This window comes from Lepus europaeus, chromosome 9 (genome assembly GCF_033115175.1).
Source record: "Lepus europaeus isolate LE1 chromosome 9, mLepTim1.pri, whole genome shotgun sequence".
Classification (NCBI taxonomy): Eukaryota; Metazoa; Chordata; class Mammalia; order Lagomorpha; family Leporidae; genus Lepus; species Lepus europaeus.
This window is the reverse complement of record NC_084835.1, coordinates 25,078,554-25,105,128: the sequence shown is the minus strand read 5'-3', so window position 1 is coordinate 25,105,128 and position 26,575 is coordinate 25,078,554. Positions and strand designations below refer to the sequence as shown.

Sequence of the window (26,575 nt, the reverse complement as noted above, 5' to 3'; positions counted from 1 at the left end):
AAGGTAAAGTTACAGAGGGAAGGAGGGAGGGAGGGAGGGAGAGATCTTCCATCCACTGGTTCACTTCGCAAATGGCTGCAATGGCCGGAGCTGGGCCAATCCAAAGCCAGGAGCTTCTTCTGGGTCCCCCACATGGGTGTAGTAGCCCAAGGACTTGTGCCATCTTTCACTGCTTTCCCAGGCCATTAGTAGAGAGATGGATCAGAAGTGGAAGAGTTGGGACTCAAACCAGTGCCCATATGGGGTTCTGGCACTGCAGCAGCAACTTTACCTGCTATGCCACAGCACTGGATCCCATTTCTCCTTCTGTCACCCGCATCCAAGGCAGTTATTTCCTTAACAATCATTTCAAATTTTTATTATAATAGTTTTCAAATAAGCATGATTTATTTTTTAAAACAAATAAGTTGTATTGATCTCCTTAAAGAATAAGCCAATGATGTCATATATGAGAAAAAATCATTATGAATTTCTACACAAAACTGAACTCAATGAGAAGATATTGTGATTTCTTCAAGCTATTAGGCAACAGGTATAAACAACAATTTCTGAACCTATTTCTATTAAACTATGGCTTACAGATGCTGCAGAGATAGTTAAGAGATTACACAATCATGAGATCACAATCTTAATCCCAAAATTTAAAAAATAAAACTAAAATAGGTGCTGTGACATGAAATATAAATCTTAAAAGAGAAGGCTCATTGTAAACTGTTACAGATAGATAAAAAAATTCATTAAAGAAATGAAGTACCAGAGATTCAAGAGGGCTGAATAAGGAAAAGACAATCTGATTTTGACCACGAGAAGATAACAGAAGAAAGATAGAGTGGCTGCATTCCCAGGGAAGAGTTGGAAAGAAATTTGCAGTATAAATTCTATGGAAATAGGAGAGACACGGTGCAGAGTGGATAGTGCAAACACAAAGCAGTGAACAGGGACACCAAAAGTATCTCCTACAGCCAGGGATGGGAGGAGATGCCATCTTCTTGGAGAGAAGTGAGAGGTGACTGCAGCAGCCCAAGTCACTGGTGATATTCCCTGAGGGAGAACCTTGAGGACCACACTGACTTTAAATCTGGCCTGAGGCCGGCGCCGTGGATCAATAGGCTAATCCTCCACGTTGCAGCGCCGGCACACCAGGTTCTAGTCCCGGTCAGGGTGCCGGATTCTGTCCCGGTTGCCCCTCTTCCAGGCCAGCTCTCTGCTATGTCCCAGGAGTGCAGTGGAGGATGGCCCAAGTGCTTGGGCCCTGCACCTCATGGGAGACCAGGATAAGTACCTGGCTCCTGCCATTGGATTAGCGCGGTGCGCCGGCCGCAGCACGCCAGCCGCGGCAGCCATTGGAGGGTGAACCAATGGCAAAGGAAGACCTTTCGCTCTGTTTCTCTCTTTCTCACTGTCCACTCTGCCTGTCAAAAAGAAAAAAGAAAAAAAAAATCTGGCCTAAAGTAGCAGTGGGGCCAGCATGCACAACTAACCTCAGGAAAGCAGAGCACATTTCTTCCTTATCAACATCCCACAAGGGCATCCAGCAACCAGCAGAGAGGAAGTGCTGTATTAATAATCTGAGTACAGGCTGGCGCTGTGGCATGGTACATTAATCCTCTGTCTGTGGCACCGGCATCTCATATGGCCACCGGTTCTAGTCTTGACTGCTCCTCTTCTGATCCAACTCTCTGGTATGGCCTGAGAAAGCAGCTGAAGATAGTCCAAGTGCTTGGGCCCCTGTACCCACACAGGAGACCCAGAAGAAGCTCCTAGCTCCTGGCTTCAGATCGGCTCAGCTCTGGCCATTGCGGCTATTTGGGGAGTGAATCAGCAGATGGAAGACCTCTCTGTCTCTCCCTCTCAATGTCTGTAACTACCTCTTAAATAAATAAATAATCAATCAATCAATCAATCAATCTGAGTAAAGGATGCTGCAGCTGATAAGCAAGCATGCCTGGGGATTTTACCATAGAGATAAAACCACAGTTGCCACTGACGTGAGTCTGGCCTGGAAGGCTGTCATGGGGAGGGGCACCAACTTTGGACTGTGAGACACTGTGCTCCCCTCACTTATCACAAACTGCCAAGGTGGAACACCAACAGGCAACTGGCTTCGGTAATGCCTAAGTTCTCTGTGTGGACAGGGGAGGCATGAGGAATTAAGAGTGGATCCCCCTGCTCCCTATGACTGTGAAAGACTGCAGCATTCTAACAGTGGTAATTCTGTGACCGCAAGGTAGGGCATGGGATGTAGCTGGGTCCTTGATTAGGTGCTGCGTCTAGCTTCAGATGCTCAGAGTTCCTTGAATGCCTGGAGTGGGTCATTGCACAGGGTTCTGTACTCACATTGAGGACCACACAAATCCTTTGTGTGAATCATGCACCTGCACAGGTGGGGAGTGTAGTCACTATGAGCTAACCTGGACATTGATCATCATGGCAATGAGGAGGTAACACTGTGACCACACCAGCAACGAGATCACACCCTCCCCTCTATGGACAATAGAGGAGATCTACCACATCCAACTTGAGTGTCACCCTGGACTCTTTCCCCATCCCTGAGCACTGGTCAGAGCTCCCTGGCCGCACCCAACACACACCTCTAGATATCCACTGAAGTAGCAGACACTCCACTATGCTACAGAGGCATAGTTCAAAGATAAAAGCCATCAGAGAAGAAAACCAACAAGTGTTTTCACAAATGCCTAAAAGTAAATGCAGAAATACAAAGAGTAGAATATGACTCTCCGAGAGGAATATAACACTTCAGTATTAGAATGTGAAGATGAACACAGTGATGAAATGTCTGAAAACTAATTGGAAAATACAATCCGTAAGATTACTCAAAAACACAAAGAAACAAATTCATGAGATACAGAATTCCATACACAATAGAGAAGAAAAATTTGCTGCAAGATAGAAATTTTGAAAAGAAATCCAACTGAAATCTTAGAAATGAAGAATTAAGTATGTCAAATATAAATAAAATACAGTGTTAAGCCTTAACAATAGACATGGTGAGGCAGAAGAATATCTGAGCTAACAGATAAATCCTGGGAAACATCTCAAAGACAAACAGAAGAAAACATTAAAAAACCAAAGATAGTGTTTGAGATTTATGGGATATTATCAAACAAACAAAACTCTCACAGGAGCTCTGGAAAGTGCAGAAAGAGAAAGTGGGTTAGGAGGCTTATTCAGTGAAATAACAGCAGAAAATTTCCCTAATGGACAGACATGGTCCTAGTTCAAAAAGCAAAAGAACTGTCAACCCAGAATACTATAACCAGCAAAGCTCTCAATAATGAAATAAGGTGAAATAAAGACTTTCCAAGCAAACAGAAATTGAAAGAATTTGTCATCAACTCAGCCAGTCTTACAAATGATATCTAAGGATATGCTATACACAGAAATAGAGAACAGTAATCATCATTATGAGAGATTGTGAAAGGGCTGGTGGTGTGGTGTAGCAGGTAAAAGCCACTGCCTGTAGTGCTGGCATCCTAAATGGGAACCAATTCAAGTCCTGGCTGCTCCACTTCTGATCCAGCTCTCTGCTATGGCCTGGGAAAGCAGTGGAAGATGACTCGAGTACATGGGCCCCTGTACCCACGTGGGAGACCTGGAAGAAGTTCCTGGCTCCTGGCTTTAGATTGGTCCAGCTCCAACCATTGGAGCCATTTGGGGAATGAACCAGCAGATGGAATACCTCTCTCCCTCTCTCTCTCTCTCCCTCCCTCCCTCCCTCCCTCCCTCGCTCCCTCCCCCCTTTCTACCTCTGCCTTTCTGTAACTCTCCCTTTCAAATAAATAAATACAAAAAAAAGAATTAAAGTCAGAAAAATCTCCTAGTAAAAGTACAAAGGAAATCCAAAGCAAATAATAAGAATATTTAGGGAAAATGGCAGGACCAAGTCATTAGTTATCAATAATACTTTGAATATAAATGGCCTAACTTCTCCAACTGAAAGACACACTGGTTGAATGGATTAAAAACAGGTCCCATCTGCTTACTGAATGCAAGAAACACATCTCAACAACAAAGATACACAGCCTGAAAGTGAAAGAGTAGAAAAAAATAATCCACATTATCAGAAAGCAAAAACAAGAAATTGTAGCAAATCTAATAACAAATAAAACAGACTTTAACACAAAAACAGCTAAAAGAGAGAAAGCACAGCATTAAGTAATGATTAAGGGATCAACTCAACATGAAGATGGGATAATAGCAAATATAAATGCACCCTATGCCAGGGCGCTTGGCTATTTAAAACAAATGCCAATGGATCTAAAGGAAGACATGGACTCCGATACAATAAAAATGGGGGACTTCAACATCCCACTTTCATCAGTGGACAGATCAAAAAGACCAAAAAAAAAAAATCAACAGAGAAACAAGAGAGTTTATCAATACTACGGACCAAATGGACTTAATTGATATCTACAGAACACTTCAACACAGCAGCAGCAGAATACAGATACTTTTCATCGATGCAAGGAAATTTCTCTAAAATACACCATATGCTAGGCCATAAAGCAAGTCTCAACAAATTTAAAACAACTAAAATCCTACCACATATCTTTTCTGACCACAATGGAATGAAGCTGCAAATTAACAACTTAAGAAACTCTAGAAAATATGCAAACACATGGAGACTGAATAACATGCTCCTAAACGAACAGTGGGTCAGAGAAGAAATCAAAAGGATAATTAAAAAACTTCCTAGAAATGAATGAAGATGACAAAACGACATATCAAAACTTATGAGATACAGCAAAAGCAGTGTTAAGAAGGAAGTTTATAGGAACTAGCACCTACAACAAGAAATTGAAAAGGCATCAAACAAATGATCTAACAATATATCTCAAGGACCCAGAAAAGCAATAATAAACCAAACCCAAAACTAGGAGGCTGCCATTGTGGCCTAACAGGTTAAACTGCCACCTGTGACCCCAGTTATCTCATATGGGTGCCAGTTCAAATCCTGGCTATTCCACATCTGATCCAGCTCCCTGATAATGCACCTGGGAAAAAAGAAGATGACCCAGATCTTTGGGCTCCTGCACCCAAATGGGAGACCAGGATGAAGCTCCTGGCTTCAATCGGGTCCAACTCTGGCCACTGAGGCCATTTAGGGTGTGAACCAGCAGATGGAAGATCTATCTACCCTCTCCTTCTATATATATATATATAACTCTGCCTTTTAAATAAATATAATAAATATTTAAGAAAAATTAGTGGGAGGAAAGAAATAATTAAAATTAGGGATAAAAAAATAAAATTCAAACCAACAAAAAAAAGATCATTGAAAGGAAGAGCTGCTTTTTGGTCCAACTAGCAAAAAAAAAAAAAATTGGAGAAGACTCAATAAAATCAGAGAGAAAAAAGGAGACATTAAAATGCATACCACAGAAATCGAAAGAATCATCAGGAATTATTACAAAAAGCTATATGCCAACAAATTGGAAATCTAGAAGAAATGTATAGATTTCTGGACACATACAATCTACTCCATTTGAGTCATGAAGACATAAAAAGCCTAATAAACTAATAACCAAGACAGAGATAGAGTAGGTAATAAAGACCTCCCAACAAAGAAAAGCCCAGAAACAGACAGCTTCACTGCTGAATTTTACCAAACCTTCAAGAAAAAAAAAAAAAACTAATTCCAATTCTTCTCAAACTATTAAAATAACTGAAAGAAAGGAATCTTCCAAAACTCCTAATAAGGCCAGAATCACTTTAATTCCAAAACCTGAAAAACAAAGAAAAGAAAACTATAGACTAATATCCCCTTATGAATACAAATGTAAAAATACTCAACAAAATACTAGTAAATGAAATCTGACAACAACCAAAATATCACTCACCCAGTCCAAGTGGGTTCTATCCCTAGTATGCAGGATGGTTCAACATATGCACATTAATAAATGTGATACATCACATTAACAAACTGAACAATAAAAACCATATGATTATCTCAACAGATACATAGAAAGCATTTGATAAAATACAACATTCTGTCAAGATAAAAACTTAAAGCAATCTGGGTACAGAAGGAACATTCATCAGCATGATCAAGGCAATGTATGACACTGAATCAAAACATTTATAACCAAAACAGCCTGGTATTGCCATAAAAATAGACATGTAGACCAACAGAACAGAATAAAAACCCTAGAAATTAATCCACACATCTACAACCAACCAATCTCTGAAAAATGAGCTAAAATTAATCCCCAGAGAAAAGAAAATCTCTCCAACAAAAGAAGCTGCATCTTCATATAGAAGTATAAAACAAGATACCTATCTTATGCCTTATACAAAAATCAATTCACTGTGGATCAAGGATCTTAGTCTATGACCTAATACTACCAACTTACTAGGAGAAAACATTGGGGGAAACTCTGCAAGATATTGGCATAGGAAAAGACTTCCTGGTAAAGACCCCGTAAACAGGCAATCAAAGCAAAAATGGGCAAATGAGATTTCATCAAGCTAAGAAGCTTATGCACTGCAACAGAAACAAAGCAAAGAGAAGAGACAATAGACAGAATGGAGAAGTATTTCCAGAATCTATAGAGTATAACCAGAATCTATACAGAATTCAAGAAACTCAGCAACAACAAAATGAACAATCCAGTTAAGAAATGGGCAAAAGACATGAACGGGCATTTTCAAAGGATGACATATAAATGCCAAACAAGATAAATGAAAAATGGTCAGGATCATTAGTCATCAGAAAATGCAAATGAAAACTACAAGGAGGTTCTTATCTCACACCAGTTAGAATGACTATCATCCAAAAATAAAAATATAAATAAATGCTCATGAGAATATGGAGAAAATGATACCCTAATATCTGTTGGTAGGAATGTAAACTAGTACAACCATTATGAAAAATAATATGGAAATTCCTCAGAATTCTGAAAACAGATCTACCATATGACCATCCATCCCATTCCTGGGAATTTACTCAAGAAAAATTAAATCAACATAGCAAAGAGTTATCTATTGAATGAATCTGGAAAATATCAGGCTGAGTGAATTAAGCCAGTCCCAAAGAGAAAAATATCATTTGTGTTCCCTGATCGGCGACAACTAAACTGAGCACCAAAGGGGAAACCTGTGGAAGTGAAATGGACACTATGAGAAACAGTAACCTGATCAGCTCTTGTGCTGACTGTTGTTGTACAATGTAATACTTTATCCATTTTAGTATTTTTTTGTTCTAGTACTAGTGGTTGAACTCTGTAATTAACACACAATTATTCTTAGCTGTTTAAATTTTAACTGAAAACTGATCCCTGTTAAATATAAGAGTGGGGAGGGGGCGGAGCCAAGATGGCGGATAGTGAGGACGTGCGCCAACAGTCTGCGAAGATTTAGTTCCATAAAAGTGGAATTACTGTAGCCTGATGAAAAGATTCAAGAAAAAACTGCAGAGGAAACGCTTCTGAACCTAGTGAATGTGACACAGAGGACCTACAGGGAGCCCACCATGTGGAAGCACCGCCGCGGGAGCCGAGCCGCAGAATCTCGCCAGGGCGGGAAGCAGAGGTAAGACAAAAGCCTCAGAAACCCCAGACATTGGTGGGGAAAGGCAGAGGCCTCTCTCTCCACTTGAGCAAAACAAAGAGCAGGCACCATTTTACATATGTAAAGCGGCAACGAATACACAAACTCAGTAATTTTGGATCTATGGTGAAACTTGAGAACACATTGAGGACTGCATAAAATCTTTGTGTAGTCCCAGGGGTAGATCAAACGAATTCTCACAGAGGCCAGATTTCAACTACCCTCAATTCCACTCAGCTGTACGGAATTACTTCCCAACTGAGTCAAAAGAGAGAGAGAGAGAGATCCAGCAAGGAGCAAGGGAGAGAATAATCTGGGTGATTCATTTTTGCACAGTCCTAAACCTGAAGAATCAAGCACAGCTCTCTGGCCACACTCATCACAGCCTCTAAGGATCCATCAAAGCAGACAGCCCACTTAGAGGCATAGTATAACGAGAAAAAAACACCACAGCAAAAAAAAAAAAAAACATAAATTATCTCCAACATGCGAAACAACAAATGTAGAAGCCGAGGTAACAAGAGCAAGGAAGACACTATGATGCCCCCAAATGAACAAGACACCCCAATCCAAGATTATGAAGATGAAGAGATAGAGGAAATGCAAGAAGCAGATCTCAAAAAATTGATAAGAACATTAAGAAGTTCTCAAAAACAAATTCTTGAACTACAGAAATCCTTAATGGACAAGATAGAAAATCTCTCTCGTGAAAATGAAATATTGAGGAGGAATCAAAATGAAATGAAACAACTAGTAGAACATGAAACTGTGATAGTGACAAGAAACCATAATGAAATGAAGAACTCAATAGATCAAATGACAAACGCATTAGAGACCCTTAAAAACAGAATGGGCGAAGAGGAAGAGAGAATATCAGACTTAGAAGACAGAGAACAGGAAAGGAAACAGTCAAATCAAAGAAAAGAAGAAATCAGAAATCTAAAAAATACTGTCAGGAATCTACAGGATACTATTTAAAAACCCAACATTCAGGTTCTAGGAGTTCCTGAAGGCATGGAGAGGGAGAAAGGATTAGAAGGCCTTTTTAGTGAGATACTTGTAGAGAACTTCCCGGGTTTAGAGAAGGACAGAGACATCCTAGTACAGGAAGCTCATAGAACCCCTAATAAACATGACCAAAAGAGATCCTCACCACGACACGTTGTAATCAAACTCACCACTGTGAAACACAAAGAAAAGATTTTAAAATGTGCAAGAGAGAAACGTCAGATTACTCTCAGAGGATCTCCAATTAGACTCACAGCTGACTTTTCTCAGAAACCCTACAAGCTAGGAGAGAATGGCGAGATATTGCCCAGGTACTAAGACAGAAAAACTGCCAGCCCAGAATATTATATCCTGCAAAGCTCTCATTTGTGAATGAAGGTGAAACAAAGACCTTTCACAGCGAACAGAAATTGAAAGAATTTGTCGCCACTCGTCCAGCCCTGCAAAAGATGCTTAAAGATGTGTTACACACAGAAACACGGTCACCAATATGAAAGAAGGTAAAGGAAGGAAACCTCACAGCAAAAGATCACAGGAGTCTCAAACCATATATTAGAAAAAATCTTTGGCAAATGACAGGGCAAAGTTACTCCTTCTCAATAGTCACATTGAATGTTAATGGCCTGAACTGTCCAGTTAAAAGACACCGACTGGCTGATTGGGTTAAGGAACAAAACCCATCTTTTTGCTGCTTACAAGAAACTCATCTTTCCAACAATGATGCATACAGACTGAAAGTGAAAGGCTGGAAAAATATATACCATGCCAAGAGAAATGAAAAAAGAGTGGGCGTAGCCATCTTAATATCAGACAACATAAACTTTACCACAAAAACTGTTAGGAGAGACAAAGAGGGGCACTATATAATGATTAAGGGATCCATTCAACAGGAAGATATAACGATTATCAATGTATATGCACCTAATTACAGGGCACCGGTTTATTTAAAAGATTTGTTAAGGGACTTAAAGGGAGACTTAGACTCCAATACAATACTACTGGGGGACTTCAATACTCCACTCTCAGAGATAGACAGATCAACAGGACAGAAGACCAACAAGGAAACTTTAGATTTAAATGACACTATAGCTCAAATGGGTCTAACAGATATCTACAGAACATTTCATCCTACATCTAAGGACTTTACATTCTTCTCAGCAGTACATGGAACCTTCTCTAGCATTGACCACATACTAGGCCATAAAGTAAGTCTCAGCAAATTCAAAAGAATTAGAATAATACCATGCAGCTTCTCAGACCACAAAGTAATGAAATTGGAAATTAGCAACTCGGGAATCCCTAGAGCACGTGCAAACACATGGAGACTGAACAACATGCTCCTGAATGAAAAATGGGTCATTGAAGAAATTAAAAGAGAAATCAAAAATTTTCTGGAAGGAAATGAGGCTAAAAGCACAACATACCAAAACCTCTGGGATACAACAAAAGCAGTGTTAAGAGGAAAGTTTATATCAGTAGGTGCCTACATCAAGAAATTGGAAAGGCACCAAATAGATGAGCTTTCAAGTCATCTCAAGGATCTAGAAAATCTGCAGCAAACCAAACCCAAACCCAGTAGGAGAAGAGAAATAATTAAAATCAAAGAAGAAATCAACAGGATTGAATCCAAAAACACATTACAAAAAATCAGCCAAACAAGGAGCTGGTTTTTTGAAAAAATAAACAAAATTGACACCCCATTGGCCCAACTAACTAAAAAAAGAAAAGACCCAAATCAATAGGATCAGAGATGAAAATGGAAACGTAACAACAGACACCACAGAAATAAAAAGAATCATCAGAAATTACTACAAGGACTTGTATGCCAGCAAACAGGGAAACCTATCAGAAATGGACAGATTCCTGGACACATACAACCTACCTAAATTGAGCCAGGAAGACATAGAAAACCTAAACAGACCCATAACTGACACAGAAATTGAAACAGTAATAAAGGCCCTCCCAACAAAGAAAAGCCCAGGACCAGATGGATTCACTGCTGAGTTCTACCAGACATTTAGAGAAGAACTAACTCCTATTCTTATCAAACTATTCAAAACAATCGAAAAAGGGAATCCTCCCAAATTCTTTCTATGAAGCCAGCATCACCTCAATTCCTAAGCCGGAAAAAGATGCAGCATTGAAAGAGAATTACAGACCAATATCCCTGATGAACATAGATGCAAAAATACTCAATAAAATTCTGGCCAACAGAATGCAACAACACATCAGAAAGATCATCCACCCAGACCAAGTGGGATTTATCCCTGGTATGCAGGGATGGTTCAACGTTCGCAAAACAATCAACGTAATACACTACATTAACAGACCGCAGAAGAAAAACCATATGATTCTCTCAATAGACGCAGAGAAAGCATTTGATAAAATACAACACCCTTTCATGATGAAAACTCTAAGCCAACTGGGTATGGAAGGAACATTCCTCAATACAATCAAAGCAATATATGAAAAACCCACGGCCAACATCCTATTGAATGGGGAAAAGTTGGAAGCATTTCCGCTGAGATCTGGTACCAGACAGGGATGCCCACTCTCACCACTGCTATTCAATATACTTCTGGAAGTTCTAGCCAGAGCTATTAGGCAAGAAAAAGAAATTAAAGGGATACAAATAGGGAAGGAAGAACTCAAACTATCCCTCTTTGCAGATGATATGATTCTTTATTTAAGGGACCCAAAGAACTCTACTAAGAGACTACTGGAACTCATCGAAGAGCTTGGCAAAGTAGCAGGATATAAAATCAATGCACAAAAATCAAAACCCTTTGTATACACAGTCAATGCCACGGCGGAGGAAGAACTTCTAAGATCAATCCCATTCACAATAGCTACAAAAACAATCAAATACCTTGGAATAAACTTAACCAAGGACGTTAAAGATCTCTACGATGAAAACTACAAAACCTTAAAGAAAGAAATAGAAGAGGATACCAAAAAATGGAGAAATCTTCCATGCTCATGGATTGGAAGAATCAATATCATCAAAATGTCCATTCTCCCAAAAGCAATTTATACATTCAATGCAATACCAATCAAGATACCAAAGACATTCTTCTCAGATCTGGAAATCAAATGATGCTGAAATTCATATGGAGACACAGAAGACCTCGAATAGCCAAAGCAATCTTGTACAACAAAAACAAAGCCGGAGGCATCACAATACCAGATTTCAGGACATACTACAGGGCAGTTGTATCAAAACAGCATGGTACTGGTACAGAAACAGATGGATAGACCAATGGAACAGAATAGAAACACCATAAACCAATACAAACATCTACAGCCAACTTATATTTGATCAAAGATTCAAAACTAATCCCTGGAATAAGGACAGTCTATTCAATAAATGGTGCTGGGAAAATTGGATTTCCATGTGCAGAAGCTTGAAGCAAGACCCCTACCTTTCACCTTACACAAAAATTCACTCAACATGGATTAAAGACTTAAATCTACGACCCGAAACCATCAAATTATTAGAGAGCATTGGAGAAACCCTGCAAGATATAGGTACAGGCAAAGACTTCTTGGAAAAGACCCCAGGAGCACAGGCAGTCAAAACCAAAATTAACATTTGGGATTGCATCAAATTGAGAAGTTTCTGTACTTCAAAAGAAACAGTCAGGAAAGTGAAGAGGCAACCGACAGAATGGGAAAAAATATTTGTAAACTATACTACAGATAAAGGGTTGATAACCAGAATCTACAAAGAAATCAAGAAAATCCACAACAACAAAACAAACAACCCACTGAAGAGATGGGCCAAGGACCTCAATAGACATTTTTCGAAAGAGGAAAATCAAATGGGCAACAGACACATGAAAAAATGTTCAAGATCACTAGCAATCAGAGAAATGCAAATCAAAACCACAATAAGGTTTCACCTCACCCCGGTGAGAATGGCTCACATTCAGAAATCTACCAACAATAGATGCTGGCGCCCTGATCGGAGACAACTGAGCACCAAAGGGGCAACCTGTTGAAGTGAAATGGACACTATAAGAAACAATCACCTGATCAGCTCTTGTCCTGACTCTAGATGTACAATGTAATACTTTATCCTTTTTAGTATTTGTTGTTGTTGTTTTTGTTCTAGTACTAGTGGCTGAACTCTGTAATTAACACACATTTATTCTTAGGTGTTTAAATTTTAACTGAAAAGGGATCCCTGTTAAATTTAAGAGTGGAAAAAGAGAGGGAGGAAATGTACAACTTGGGACATGCTCAATCGGACTTGCCCCAAGTGGTGGAGTTAGAAATGTGCCAGGGGATTCCAATACAATCCATCAAGGTGGGTGGCATGTACCAATGCCATCTCACTAGTCCAAGTGATCAATTTCAGTTCACAACCGATGGCTCTGATAGGTCTAAGAGTCAAAGGGATCACATAAACAAGACAAGTGTCTGCTAATACTAACTGATAGAATCAAAAAGGGAGAGAAAGATCCAACATGGGAAGTGGGATACACAGCAGACTCATAGAATGGCAGTTGTCCTAAACAACACTCTGGCCTCAGAATCAGCCCTTAAGGCATTCGGATCTGGCTGAAGAGCCCATGAGAGTATTGTAGGCATGGAAAGCCAAGATACCATGGAAAAGAAAAAAAAAGAAGACCTAAATGAAAGATCTCTGTGAGTGAGATCCCAGTGGAAGGAACGGGGCCATCAAAGTAGGAGGTACCTTTCTCTGAAGGGAGGAGAGAACTTCCACTTTGACTGTGACCCTATCGGAATAAGATCAAAGTCAGCGAACTCTAAAGGCTTCCATAGCCCTGGCAACTCATGACTAGAGCCTAGGGAGATTACTGACGCCATGAACAGGAGTGTCAAACTGTTAAGTCAGCAACAGGAGTCACTGTGTACTTACATCCCATGTGGGATCTGTCCTTAATGTGTTGTCTAATGTGCAGTGATGCTATAACTAGTACTGAAACAGTATTTTTACACTTTGTGTTTCTGCGTGGATACAAACTGATGAGATCTTTACTAATTATATACTGAATCGATCTTCTGTATATAAAGAGAATTGGAAATGAAAAAAAAAACCCTGGTGTTAAATTGGAAATGGCACAGAAAATTAAGCAATTTTTTTTTAAATATTATGTAGGAACTCTGTCTTTAATGTGCTGTACACTCTTATTTAATGCTATAACTAGTAATCCAACAGTATTTTTTTTCACTTTGTGTTGCTATATGGGGGCAAACTGTTGAAATCTTTACCTAATATATACTAAACTGATCTTCTGTATATAAAGAGAATTGAAAATGAATCTTGATGTGAAGGAAGGGGAGAGGGAGCGGGAAAGGGGAGGGTTGCAGGTGGGAGGGAAGTTTTGGGAGGGGGGAAGCCATTGTAACCCATAAGCTGTACTTTGCAAATTTATATTCATTAAATAAAATTTATTTAAAAAAAAGAAATGTGTTGATGGTCTTATATCGACATTCCGTTGTACATGGTGAGTTCCTTTTTCTACTTGCTTTTAAAATTCCTGTCTTTGGCTTTTGACAATTTGATTATAATATGCCTTGGTTTGGATTTCTTTCAGTTTATCTTAACAGCATTTTACAGTCTTCAAGAAGTGATATCCATTTCCCTTCCCAAATTGTGGATGCCTCCATACATCATTTATTTAAGTAAACTTTTTGTCCTTTTTCTCTTTAACTTTCACTTAATCCCATACTGCATCAACTGGTATGCTTGATTATGTCCCTTAATTTCCTTGGGCTTACTTCATCCTTTTTTACTGTTTTTTCTTTTTGTTCCTCTGAATATGTAATTTCAAATAAACTCTGAATTCACTGATTCATCCTTCTATTTCATCAAGAATTCTATTGAAGCTTTCCATTGAACTTTTCAGTTCAGTTACTGTGTTCTTCAGCTGCAGAAAGTCTAAATGGTTCAGGTTTTTTTTTTTTTTTTTTTTTTTTGCTTTTTATTTCAAATGGTTTCTATCTATTGATATTTTCATGATGCTCATGTATCACATCTCTGATTTTGCTTAGTTGTCTACCTCTGTTTGTTGCAACTCACAGAATTTTATGATAATTATTTTGAATTCTTCATCAGGCAATTCACAGAAGTCCGTTTCTTCAGATTCATTTACTAGATGTTTGTATCCTTCGGTTGTGTCATATTTCACCATTTCTTCATATTCTTTGTAGCTTTCTGAAGTAGTCAACTCTCCTGGTCTTTATGGAATGGCTTCTACAGGGGAAGGCGCTCAGTAATCAGCCCAACTGAGAATCAAGGAGCTTCTCAGATCTTTTCTATTAATTTCCATTCCTTCTTTCCTCTTGGGAATCTCAAAGTTGTGTGCCTTCTCCAAATTTCAGAGGGCCATGTTGGCTTGGCTGCACTCAATTTCTCATGTATTAACCTTAGGGCACTGCACAGGAAGGACACTGGATACACACTCTTTTCCATCTTTCCTAGAGAAAAAGTTTCAGCTATGCACCTTCTCCAAATCTTGCAGAATCACATGGACCACAGGGTATTATCCAGCCCTTTTCTCTGGAGCAGGGCACTAAAAGGCTGTTGACACCGGATGCCTGTTCTATTCCTCTCCCTCCCTGAGGGAGAAACATTAGAATTGTATACTTCTCACAATATCACACAGCCAAGCTAGATGCCGTGAGCCATAAACTCTTTTTCTTTGTTCTTAGCTGCCCCCACACCTCTAATCCACATGCTCTACTAACCCGAAGTCCAGATATTACCATTTCCCACACTACTTCTTATTTCTTGTTTTTAAATAGTCCTTACTTATAACCATCAGGTTGCAGGTTACCAATAGAAAAGCTCACTAATATGGGGTGTAAAAGGTTTTTTTTTCCTTTTATATCTTTGTGGATTTAAACATTTTGTAAAAGGAGAAGGGGAAGTATGTTAGCTGTTTGTCTATATAAGAATACTCTAAGTTATATTCTTACTATTCCCTAATAACAAATTTTAATTTGTAAGGCATACCAATCATTTTAGATACCATCTTCAAATCTATATTCCTAAGCAATGATCCTGAGGCTGCAATTCACAAGCTTTTTTCCAGTCTCCTTAGTAAGCTAGGAACATTCGAAAGTGTTGGAGAGTAAGTGGTAAAGAGATGTGTGTTTCTTTCTCCTAAACAATACCCCACCAGTTTAAACTGGTTCCAGCCTCCACTTTGGCATTCGCAAAACAACCTTATTGCTATGTTCTTCACCAGAAACCTTGTAATGTCTCCTTCTCACTGGATCCATTTGAGACCTAGTGTCACAAAATCTATCATCCAGGTACCTATCCTACTATCTTCTTTATAGCAATCAAGTAAGAGTACAGGTTATTTTGTATAATTATAGTATCTGGGTTACAGTTATTTCTCTTTTGTTCTTTCACTTTTCAAACATGTGAATAAATACATTAAATTCTACCACACTACATTAAATTCTACCACACTACATTAAATTCCACCACACAAGGTGATTTATGTAGTTTCTATTTTCCTGAGTAAACCCAAACTGACTAGAAGTTACTCTGATATATATGTACGCTCTTGTCAAAAGATTATTTCTACGAAAGAAAGCTATCTCAATTGAAAATTATACAGCACTTAAATTTTATATTTTTTTAATTTATTTTAGATTTATTCATTTATTTGAAAGGCAGAGGTAAAAAAGAGAAAGAAAGGTCTTCCATCGCACAATGGCCAAGACTGGGCCAGGCTGAAGCCAGGAGCCAGGATCTTCCTATCTCCCATGAGGGTGGCAGGGGCCCAGGGACTTGGACCATCCTCTGATCTCCACTGCCTTCTCAGGCACATCAGAAGGGAACTGGATCAGAAGTGAGGTAGCCAGGACACAAACTAGTACTTATATGGGGTGCCAGCACTGCACGAAGTAGCTTAAGCCATTGTGCCACAGCACTGGTCCCAAGTTTTATATTTTTAAATGATGAATTTTGAAATTCATCATAATTTTACAAAATTAACTTTTGTAAAAGGATATAACAGTAAAGAAATTATTTTTATTAATTTTTAAATATTAATATAAGGAAAACAGATTTTGTGTATTTCATAGATACAATTCTAAGAAGATAACAATAATTCCTTCCACCCCTCCATCCTGGGTCTTTCTTTTTTCTATTGATTTTTGAAGTAAGACATTTTCAATTTATTTTATAATTACAAGTTTATTACTCAACTAAGTAAAGTGTTCAACAAGTTCAAAGCAGAAAGAGCACTGTTCCCCAGGAATATAGACAAGGGCTAAATCAGTAATCAAATCACAGGATGTCAATTTCAAACTTATGCAATTGTTCTGTTCAGCATTTTGATATATTTACTTGTCTCTTAAATGTAGACTGCTTTGGTTTTGCAATTTGTTATCAAACTCTTTTTATATATTGATATTGTATATTTTAAAAGTATCCCTTCAATATATTTTCAATTTCTACTTACAAATAAAAGATTTTTAAGCTTCTTTTACTTTGACATAAATGAACAAAATGACAAAATTATCTCCAATCTTATCCTGTGAGTGATAGCTCTGAAAATAGTACATGACTTTAAAAAAAAAATTCACATATAAAGTTTTAAATTCATTTTATTTATTTGAAAGACAGCAATCTTGCATCCATTGGTTCACAACCCAAAGATCCACAATAGCCAGGACTGGGTCAGGTGGAAGCCAGGAGCCCAAAACTCAATCCAAGTCTCCCAAGTGAGTGCAAGGACACAAATACATGAACCATCACCTGCTGCCTCTCAGGGTACACATTAGCAAGAAGAATGAATTGGAAGCAGAGCAAAGACTTGAACCCAAGCACTCCAATACTGGATGTGGACATCTGAAGTAACAAACATAAGACCCATTATGATTGTTTTTATATAATTAACAACTATAATTATTTCTCCAGTATATAGGAAAACAGATTAAAGTTGCTAGTACTTAAAGAGAAAAATGCTATGTCCTCAGAATTACATATGATAAAGCATGTATACCTTTGCAAGAAAAATATGCCAGTAGGGTCTTTTATACTATGAACCAAAAAGACAAACAACCTTCTCCTGCCACTGATAACAACTGTAAATAAATTTTGTAAGGTTGGGCCAGCGCTGTGGTACAGCTACTCCATTTCCAATCCAACTCCCTACTAATTCATCAAGGGAAAGCAGAAGATAGCCCAATGCTCAAGCCCCTGCGACCACATAGGAGAACTGGATGAAGCTCCTGAATCCTGGCCCAGCCCTGGCCGATGTGGACATTTGAGGAGTGAACCGGCAGACGGAAGATCCCTGTCTCTCTCTCTTTCTTTCTTTCACTCTTTCTCTCTCTCATTGTAACTCCACCCTTCAAATAAGTAAATAGGTTTTAAAAATTGAGTAAGGCCAATTACTCACCCTCTATTACTGACGATTGCTTTTTTCAAGTGAATATAATTTGCAGGGAAGATCCCCTATAAAAGAGTGAAGACACCCATTAGAAAAAGTAAATTTTGATTAACAATTCACATATACTAAAATAGTAATTGAAACATAGACTTTCTAATTTAGCAATCCCATTGCACATTAAGAATACAAAGTTATACTAAGCACATAATACAGGAATTTCATGCCAATATACAATCAGAGTCTGCTCAGGAGAAAACTGATTTTTAGTACAGCAAAAATAAATTTTTTAATTTAATTTTTAAGTTAAATATTAAAGGTGGTCCATCAAATTAATCTCAGAATACAGTATTACATACACATTTTTCATGTGTCTCCAAAACCAACATTATCATCTAATCAACAATTTAAATTATAGTTCTGAACTACACAAACAATTCTCAGACTCTGGCTAACATTTATAAACAGAAGAAAAAAATCAATTTGACAGCTTCTTTAAATACGTACTCTTTTATTCTTTACAAACTGTCTCCAGTTTAGTATTTACCATAATTCTGACTTCAATTTCTAAGAGATAAGAATTGCATTCTTCAGCCCTAAGGCACTTGGATCCAGCTAAAAAGCCTATGAGAGTTTCTCAGGCATGGAAACACTGTGGCAAAAAAAATGACCTAAATGAAAGATCTCTGTGAGTGAGATCCCAGAGGAAAGAACAGGCCATCAAAGAAGGAGGTACCTTTCTCTGAAGGGAGGAAAGAACTTCCACTTTGATTATGGTCTTGCCTAAATAAGGTTGGAGTTGTGAACTCAAAAGGCTTCCATACCCTTGGCATCTCATAAGAAGAGCCTTGGGTGATTACTGACGTCATAAATAAGAGTGCCAACTGTTAAATCAACAACGGGAGTCACTGTGCACTTACTCCCCATATAGGATCTCTGTCCTTAATGTGTTGTACTATGAGAATTAACGGTAAAACTAGTATTCCAACAGTATTTTATACTTAGTGTATCTGTGTGGGTGCAAACTGTTGAAATCTTTACTTAGTATATATTAAGTCGGTCTTCTGTAAATAAAGATAATTAAAAACGAATCTTAATGAAGAATGGGATAGGAGAGGGAGTAGGAGATGGGATGGTTGCGGGTGGAAGGGAGGTTATCGGGGGGAAAACCGCTATAATCCAAAAGCTGTACTTTCAAAATTTATACTTATTAAATAAAAGTTAAAAAAAAAAGAATTGCATTCTTTAAAAAATTTAATGTTCTGGGGCCGGCACTGTGGTGCAGCAGGTTTTATAAAGCCCTGGCCTGAAGCACCAGCATCCCATATGGGCGCCAGTTCTAGTCCCGGCTAATCCTCTTCCGATCCAGCTCTCTGCTATGGCCTGGGAAAGCAGTGGAAGATGGCCCAAGTCCCTGGGTCCCTGCATCCAGGTGGAACACCCAGAAGAAAATCCTGGCTCCTGGCTTTGGATCGGCGCAGTTCCAGCCATTGCAACCATCTGGGGAGTGAACCAGCATATGGAAGACCTCTCTCTGTCTCTACCTCTACCTCTCTGTAACTCTTTCAAAAAAAATAAAAATAAATCCACCCAAAAAATAATAATCCAAAAAAAAATAATCTACCCAACCATAAAGAAAAATTTAATGTTCTAATCATCATACTCTTTTTACTGATTATGAAATTCCCTTCAAATAAAAACACAGATGGCCTAAATTTGGTATACTCTTTGGTCTACACTATAATCAATAAAGAACTCAATCTATACCATACAAGGCCATCAAAAACTGGATTATAGTAATGTATCTTATAAGTTAGCTCATAATAAAAGATGACCTACAGCAACAGATAATCCTAATATTAGAGTATTTTGGACTAAAAATAGGATAAAGCACATAATTCCATGTAACTACAACTAAATGATGATTACTCATTATCTGTAAAGGAAGAATTTGTAACAAAAATTTTTAAATCTCACAAGATCACATACACTTCTGAGAAGACATAAGGGACACACTTTTCACTGTTCCTCCTGCTAAAGCAATCTTTAACACTTTATATCATATAAAAACAAAAATATGAAGACTATGAAAGGTGGAGAGAATAATGCAAATCAACTAGATTTTGAGACACAAAAAACAATACAGTGGTAAACTACTGAGACCTTTTTTTTGGCTACCTATTTAGACGGTACTTCAAAAAGTTCACAGAAAATGGAATTAAAGGATAAGTTTACCTTGGTGCAAAAAAAATCTGAACTCAAGCATAGTTTTTACATAGTGTACATTCTTCATGAAGTTTTTGAAAACCCGTCATATGTACTACTGGAAGCTGAAGAAGATAAAATCTATAAATACCAACAGCCCTAGAAAAAAAAGAGACCCCAACAAAAGACTGCTCTTTCTAGCCAAAAGACCAGGAAGGTTTCAGTAAATCAACATAGAAAATTTTTAGAAAATAACCACTATACTGTTATAAAACATCACCATCATCTGCAAAACTCAAAAAAAAAAAAAAACCATACACACAATACACACACACACACACAGCTAGCCAAATTCCCACCCACAAAAGCAAGGTAGGGATTCCAAGATGGCTAAACACGGAAAACATGTACTGCTTTAGGTGGGGGGAAGAAAAAATAGACATATTACATTCACAGAGGACAGTAGGAAAGAAACCTGCAGTGGAAATTCTACAGAAGGAAGAGGTATGCTATAGATTAGCAAGGAAGGTACAGACATGTAGCAATGAGCTCAGACACAACATGTGATCCCTGCAACTAACAGAAGAAAAAGAAATCAAAGAGATTCAAATTGGAGAGGCAGAAGCAAAACTATCCCTATCTGCCATTGAAACTGTGTATATACAGGGGAGCCAAATAACTCCACTAAGAGACTATTGTAACTCATAAAAATTTGGTACAGAGGCAGGATATATAAAATTAACACAAAAAATTCAATAGCCTCTGCATTTATTATCTTTATATACACAGAATATACCATGACTGAGAAAGAACAATCCCATTCACAATACATATACATAAAATATTAAATACTCTGGAATTAATTTAACCAAGGAGGTCAAAGATCACTATGATAAAAATTACAAAATATTAAAGAAAGAAACAGAAGACATCAAAAAAAATGAAAAAATCTTCCACATTTGTGGATTGGAAGAATTAATATCTTCAAAATGTCCATACTACCAAAAGCAATTTACAGATTCAACACAATCCAAATAACAATACCAACAACATTCTTATCAGATCTAGAAGAAATGATGCTAAACTTCATATTGAAACACAAGAGGCCGGCGCCATGGCTCACTAGGCTAATCCTCCGCCTTGCGGCACCGACACACCAGGTTCTAGTCCCAGTCGGGACTAGATTCTGTCCCAGTTGCCCCTCTTCCAGGCCAGCTCTCTGCTATGGCCCGGGAGTGCAGTGGAGGATGGCCCAAGTGCTTGGGCCCTGCACCCCATGGGAGACCAGGAGAAGCACCTGGCTCCTGCCTTCAGATCAGCGTGGTGCACCGGCCGCAGCGTACAGGCCACCGTGGCCATTGGAGGGTGAACCAACGGCAAAGGAAGACCTTTCTCTCTGTCTCTCTCTCTCACTGTCCACTCTGCCTGTCAAAAATAAAAAAAAAATTATGGTATAAATATACTATACTGCACAGTGCTAAAGAAAAAACTAGATCCTGTCATTTTCAACAAAATGTCTGCACTGGAAACCATTATACTAAGTGAAATAAGTCAGTCCCAAAAACCCAAATACCGTATGTTCTACCTGGTGTGCTAACTAATACAGCACCTAAAATGCAATCTATAGAAGTAAAATTGGCTATAGATGTGATGACTTGGAACAATCCTTCTTGACTATTGAGGAACAATGTTGTTTTTTTTTTCTTCATATTATTTGTTGAACTCTTTAATTAATGTAGGATTAATCTTATTAGTATAAAATTGAATAAAAATAGATTTTGCAAAAAATAAGAATTGGAATGGGAGAGAGAGAAGGAAGAAGGTTGGGAGCATGGGTGGGAGGGAGGGTGAGGTGGGAAGAATCACTGTGTTCCCAAATTTGTATATACACAATGCATGAAATTTGTATACCTTAAATAAGAGGTTTCTAGATATAAAAAAATTAAGTACAACAGAAAGAAAATTCTAAAATTTGCAAGAAAAAAGTGTCATGTCATTTTTAAGGGAACTATCATTAGATTGACAGATTTTTTCATTGAAACCTTACATATCAGGAGGAAATGAAATTATATAATCTACATTTTGAAAGAAAAACACTGCCAATCATCAATACTGTATCAATGATATCCTTCAAAAGTGAAGGAGAAATAAAGACTTTCTAAGATAAAAAAAAAAAAAAGCTAAGGAAATTAATCACCACCAGACCACCCTTAGAAAGGATGCTTAAGGGAGTCCTACATAGAGAAGCAAAACATAAATGAAAATGTGAAAGTATAAAACCCACTAAAAACAAGATATTAAAAATAGAATTTTTAGTAACAGGACTATCATTACTTATCAATAATAACCTTGAATGTTAATGTATTAAAATCCCAATTAAGAGCTACCAACTGGCTGAATGGATTAAAAAAAAAACTCTAATGGTAAGCTGTTTGCAAGAACCTCAGTTCACTAATAAAGACACACAAGCTAACAATGTAAGGACAGAAAAAAAAATATTCCACACAAACGGAAACCAAAGTGAGGCAGGAGTAGCTATACCTATATCAAACGGATTTAAGACAAAAACTGTAAAAATAAACAAGGTCACAATACAATGATCAAGGCATAATTCAACAAGAAGATATGATGATTGTAAATTTGTATGTGCCTAATGTCAATGAATCTTATTTCATGAAGTAACATTAGATCTAAAGAGTGAGATAAGCTCCAATACAATAATAGTAGAGGACCTCAATATGCCACTTGCATCAATGGACAGATCATCTAGATAAAAAAAATCAACATGGAAGCATCAGAGTTAAACTACACTATAGACAAAACAAACCTAACAGACATTTATGAAATATTTCATCCAACAGTTGCAGAATACTTTTTATCAGCACATAGAATCTTCTCTAGGACAAACCACACTGTAGGCTACAAAGCAAACCTTGATGAATTAAAGAAAAGTTACATCACGTATTTTTTTCTGACCACAATGGACTAAAACTGGAAATCAACAATGGAAGAAACTCTAGACATTTGTATTTGTATCCACACTGTGGATCTGTCATATAAAGTATTTATTAATATGAGGTTTGTTCCTTATAAACCTAATTTGTCCAATATTTTTATCATGAAAGGATGGCAAATTCTACTGAATTTTTTTGGCATCTATTAAAACAATCATAATTTTTGTTCGTCATTCTGTTTATGTGATATATTAAATTTATTGATTTGTGTATGTTAAACCATCCTTGCATCCAGGAGTAAATCTAACTTGATCATGATGAATTGTATGTTTGATGTACTGCTGTATTCCAACTGTTAGTATTTTTATTGAGAATTTCTGCATCTATGTTCATCAGGGATACTGGTCTATAGTTTTCTTTGTTGTGTCCTTGTCTGGTTTTAGAAGTTTCCCCCCTTTCAGGTGTTTGGAATGGTTTGGGAAAAAAGTGCTGTTAGCTTACCCTTTACAGTTTGGGAAGTGTGGCCAGCATCGTAGAGCAGCAGTTAAAGCTGCTACCTGTGATGCTGGCATCCCATATGGGAGCTAATTCAAGTCCCTGCTGCTCCACTTCCAATCCAGCTTCCTGTTAATGCCCTGGGAAAACAGCAGAGGATGGCCCAGATGTTTAAGCCCAAGTCACTCACGCGGGAGACCTGGATGAAGCTCCTGGCTTCAGCCTGGGCCAGTATTGATTGCCACAGCCATGCAGGGAATGAACCAAATGGATAGAAAATATCTATTTCTCTCTCGCTCTGGCTCTCAATATTACTCTGAATTTCAAAATAAATCAATAAATATTTTTCTAAAATAAGAGTTAACCATTGGCATAGCAGTTAAAATGTTGCTTGGCATGCCCATATCCCCAATTAGAATGCCTGGGTTCAAGTCCTGGCTATGCTCCTGATTCCAACTTCCTGTTAATGAATAACCTGGGAGGCAGCAGGTGATGGCTTACATCCTTGGGTCCTTCCCACCCAAGTGGGAGACTCAGGTTGAATTCCCAGCTTCTGGCTTCCACCTGTCCCAGCCCAAGTGTTCCAGGCAGTTAGGAGAGTGAATGAGCAGACAGGGAAACTGTCTCACACACATTCCCTCACTCACTCTTGATCTCTCTCTAATAAATAAAACAAGTAAGAAGAATTTTTTAGCTTGTTAGAATATGACCCAGCTTTTAACTTCTGAATATATATATGAAGGAAATGAAATCAGCACATGTAAAAGACACCTACCCTTCCTGTGTTCAGCGCAGCACTATTCAGTAAAGCCAAGATAAGAAGCCTACCTAAATTAAACATATTTTGATCGTACAGCTAAGGTCAGCCTTTTAGTCACACCAGCCAAGATGCAGAACATGTGAGCGCATCCTCTTTTAAATTCCAGTCAATTGAGACTCCAAATGATTATAGTACCAAGTGACCTCACGTGTATCCAAATAACACTCAGCTGACCCAATAAAGCCCCAAAATCATAAGAGATAAACTAGTTATTAGTTTAATCCTTGACATTTTAGGGTACTTTGTTGTCCAGCAATGGATAATCAAAAAAACTGTTAACATTTTAAAGTAAGTTTTGCCATTCATGTCTCCCTAAATAAGGTTTTCAAACCACACTAAGCATCAATTTGGCATTTTGACAAACATACAATAATGTCAGTGACCATAGTCCTTATACTAACCCTCAAGTACTAATGTAGGAAGCAAAGTAGGAAGGTGGTCAAGACCACAAATACCACTAAAAAAATTGGATGTAATATTACAATTACAGATTTCCATTCTTTGTAAGATTTCTCCTCTACTCAAGTAATTTTCTGGTAATGTAATCAAGATTTTTAAAACAAAACACAAACAGAAACTATTACCACATAAGCATTCTTCATATGAAAATACCACTGGAAATACCACTTCAAAATTAGAAGCATATGAAAAAAATGAGCTACGAACAACAGTTCTCAACCAGGGATGAATCTGCATCCATAGCACATTTGGCAGTGCCTAGAATCTCTTTTTGTCACAAACAGGGAGAGTAGTTACCAGTATCTAGTGGGCAGAAGCTATATATGCTGCTCAACATTCAACACTGCATAAGACAGCCCTAGACAACAAAGAATTATCTGGTAGAAAAATTTTTTCAAAGAAAAATGCCAACAATAAGAAAACCAGGCCATGAAAAATTTAAATGACAATACTGTTTCCTCAGAATCATTACCTTAAAAATAAATGAATGATTCCACTGGCAAAACTGATTAACAATTTTCTGTTTTAATGAAAATAATGTGATAATTTTGAAATTTTTCAGTACGAGAAAAAGTATAATACAAACATATAAGAAAAATTGATATATGCATTAAGGCTGAGCACAAAGAAGATTCTGCAAATGCATTACTGGAGAAGAAAGTTCCTAACTGTATTTTAATTATTATTTTGTCTGATTAATATCAACTGTACTAAACACATCAAAGCTGGGACACTAAATTAGTATGTGCCACTAATAATTTGTTTAAAATTACATTTTAACAATAATATTAATATCAAGAGAAATATTTAATTTGAAATTATTTGAAAATTCTTTCCATTTTATATTTTAGAATCAAATTCATCTAACTAATTGTGTAGTTTCAAAGGACTAAGGACTATGCCTATGAATACGTCAATTTACTTTTTTGTCAAATACAGGAGGGCGAAAACATTTAAAAGCATCAATATGTTTTTTCAAGATAAGCTCTGCAGCTATGACATTCTTATTTCTGTACTTTCAGAAAGATTATTTTAATGCTGCTGAGACAAAGAGTCTGGTACAGTTCTGCTAAAGACAGAATGTTTGTTGACTATTGTAAAATATTAAAAGATGGGCCAGTAAAAGATATTGTTTCAAACATACTAAGTAGCTCCTTCCTACATTAGAAAAAAATAAACTTTTCATTACCTTTACATTTGGTTTCTTTGTTGAAACTCCTCTGTACCAACCTAAAACAAAGCATATGAAGGATATTAAAATCACATTTTCTGCAAGATACATAATAAAAGTATTTTCAGAAAAAAAAGATGGCTTTATTAGTATCTACAGTAGTCCCAGTAGTTTATTCCAAAAGGAATATTACAATGAATATATTCCCAAAGCATAAAGTTACTTCAACTAAGATATTAAAAAAAAAAAAAACTAGAAATAACTTCAACAGAGATAGACAAAAATTCTACACAAAAATTCTCAGATAAAAGTGTTAGGGGCCCACTGTTGAAAGCTTTACTTAATATATGCTAAATCAATCTTCTGTATATAAAGAGAATTGAAAATGAATCTTGATGTGAATGGAAGGGGAGAAGGAGCGGGAGAGGGGAGGGTTGCGGGTGGGAGGGAAGTTATGGAGGGGAAAAAGCCACTGTAATCCATAAGCTGTACTTTGGAAATTTATATTCATTAA

The 26,575-nt window shown here is 37.5% G+C and overlaps 1 protein-coding gene across 1 annotated transcript in view; it reads right to left on the bottom strand.

The window, feature by feature from the left end:
• The window catches only part of DOCK3 (dedicator of cytokinesis 3), a 455,873-nt gene that overhangs the window by 358,116 nt on the left and 71,182 nt on the right, over positions 1-26,575 (bottom strand). The window contains exons 3-4 of the mRNA XM_062199955.1: positions 26,080-26,120; positions 17,970-18,025 (exon numbers count right to left, since the gene is read on the bottom strand). Of these exons, the coding sequence (XP_062055939.1) occupies positions 17,970-18,025; positions 26,080-26,120 (97 nt within the window). The remainder of the gene's footprint in view (positions 1-17,969; positions 18,026-26,079; positions 26,121-26,575) is intronic.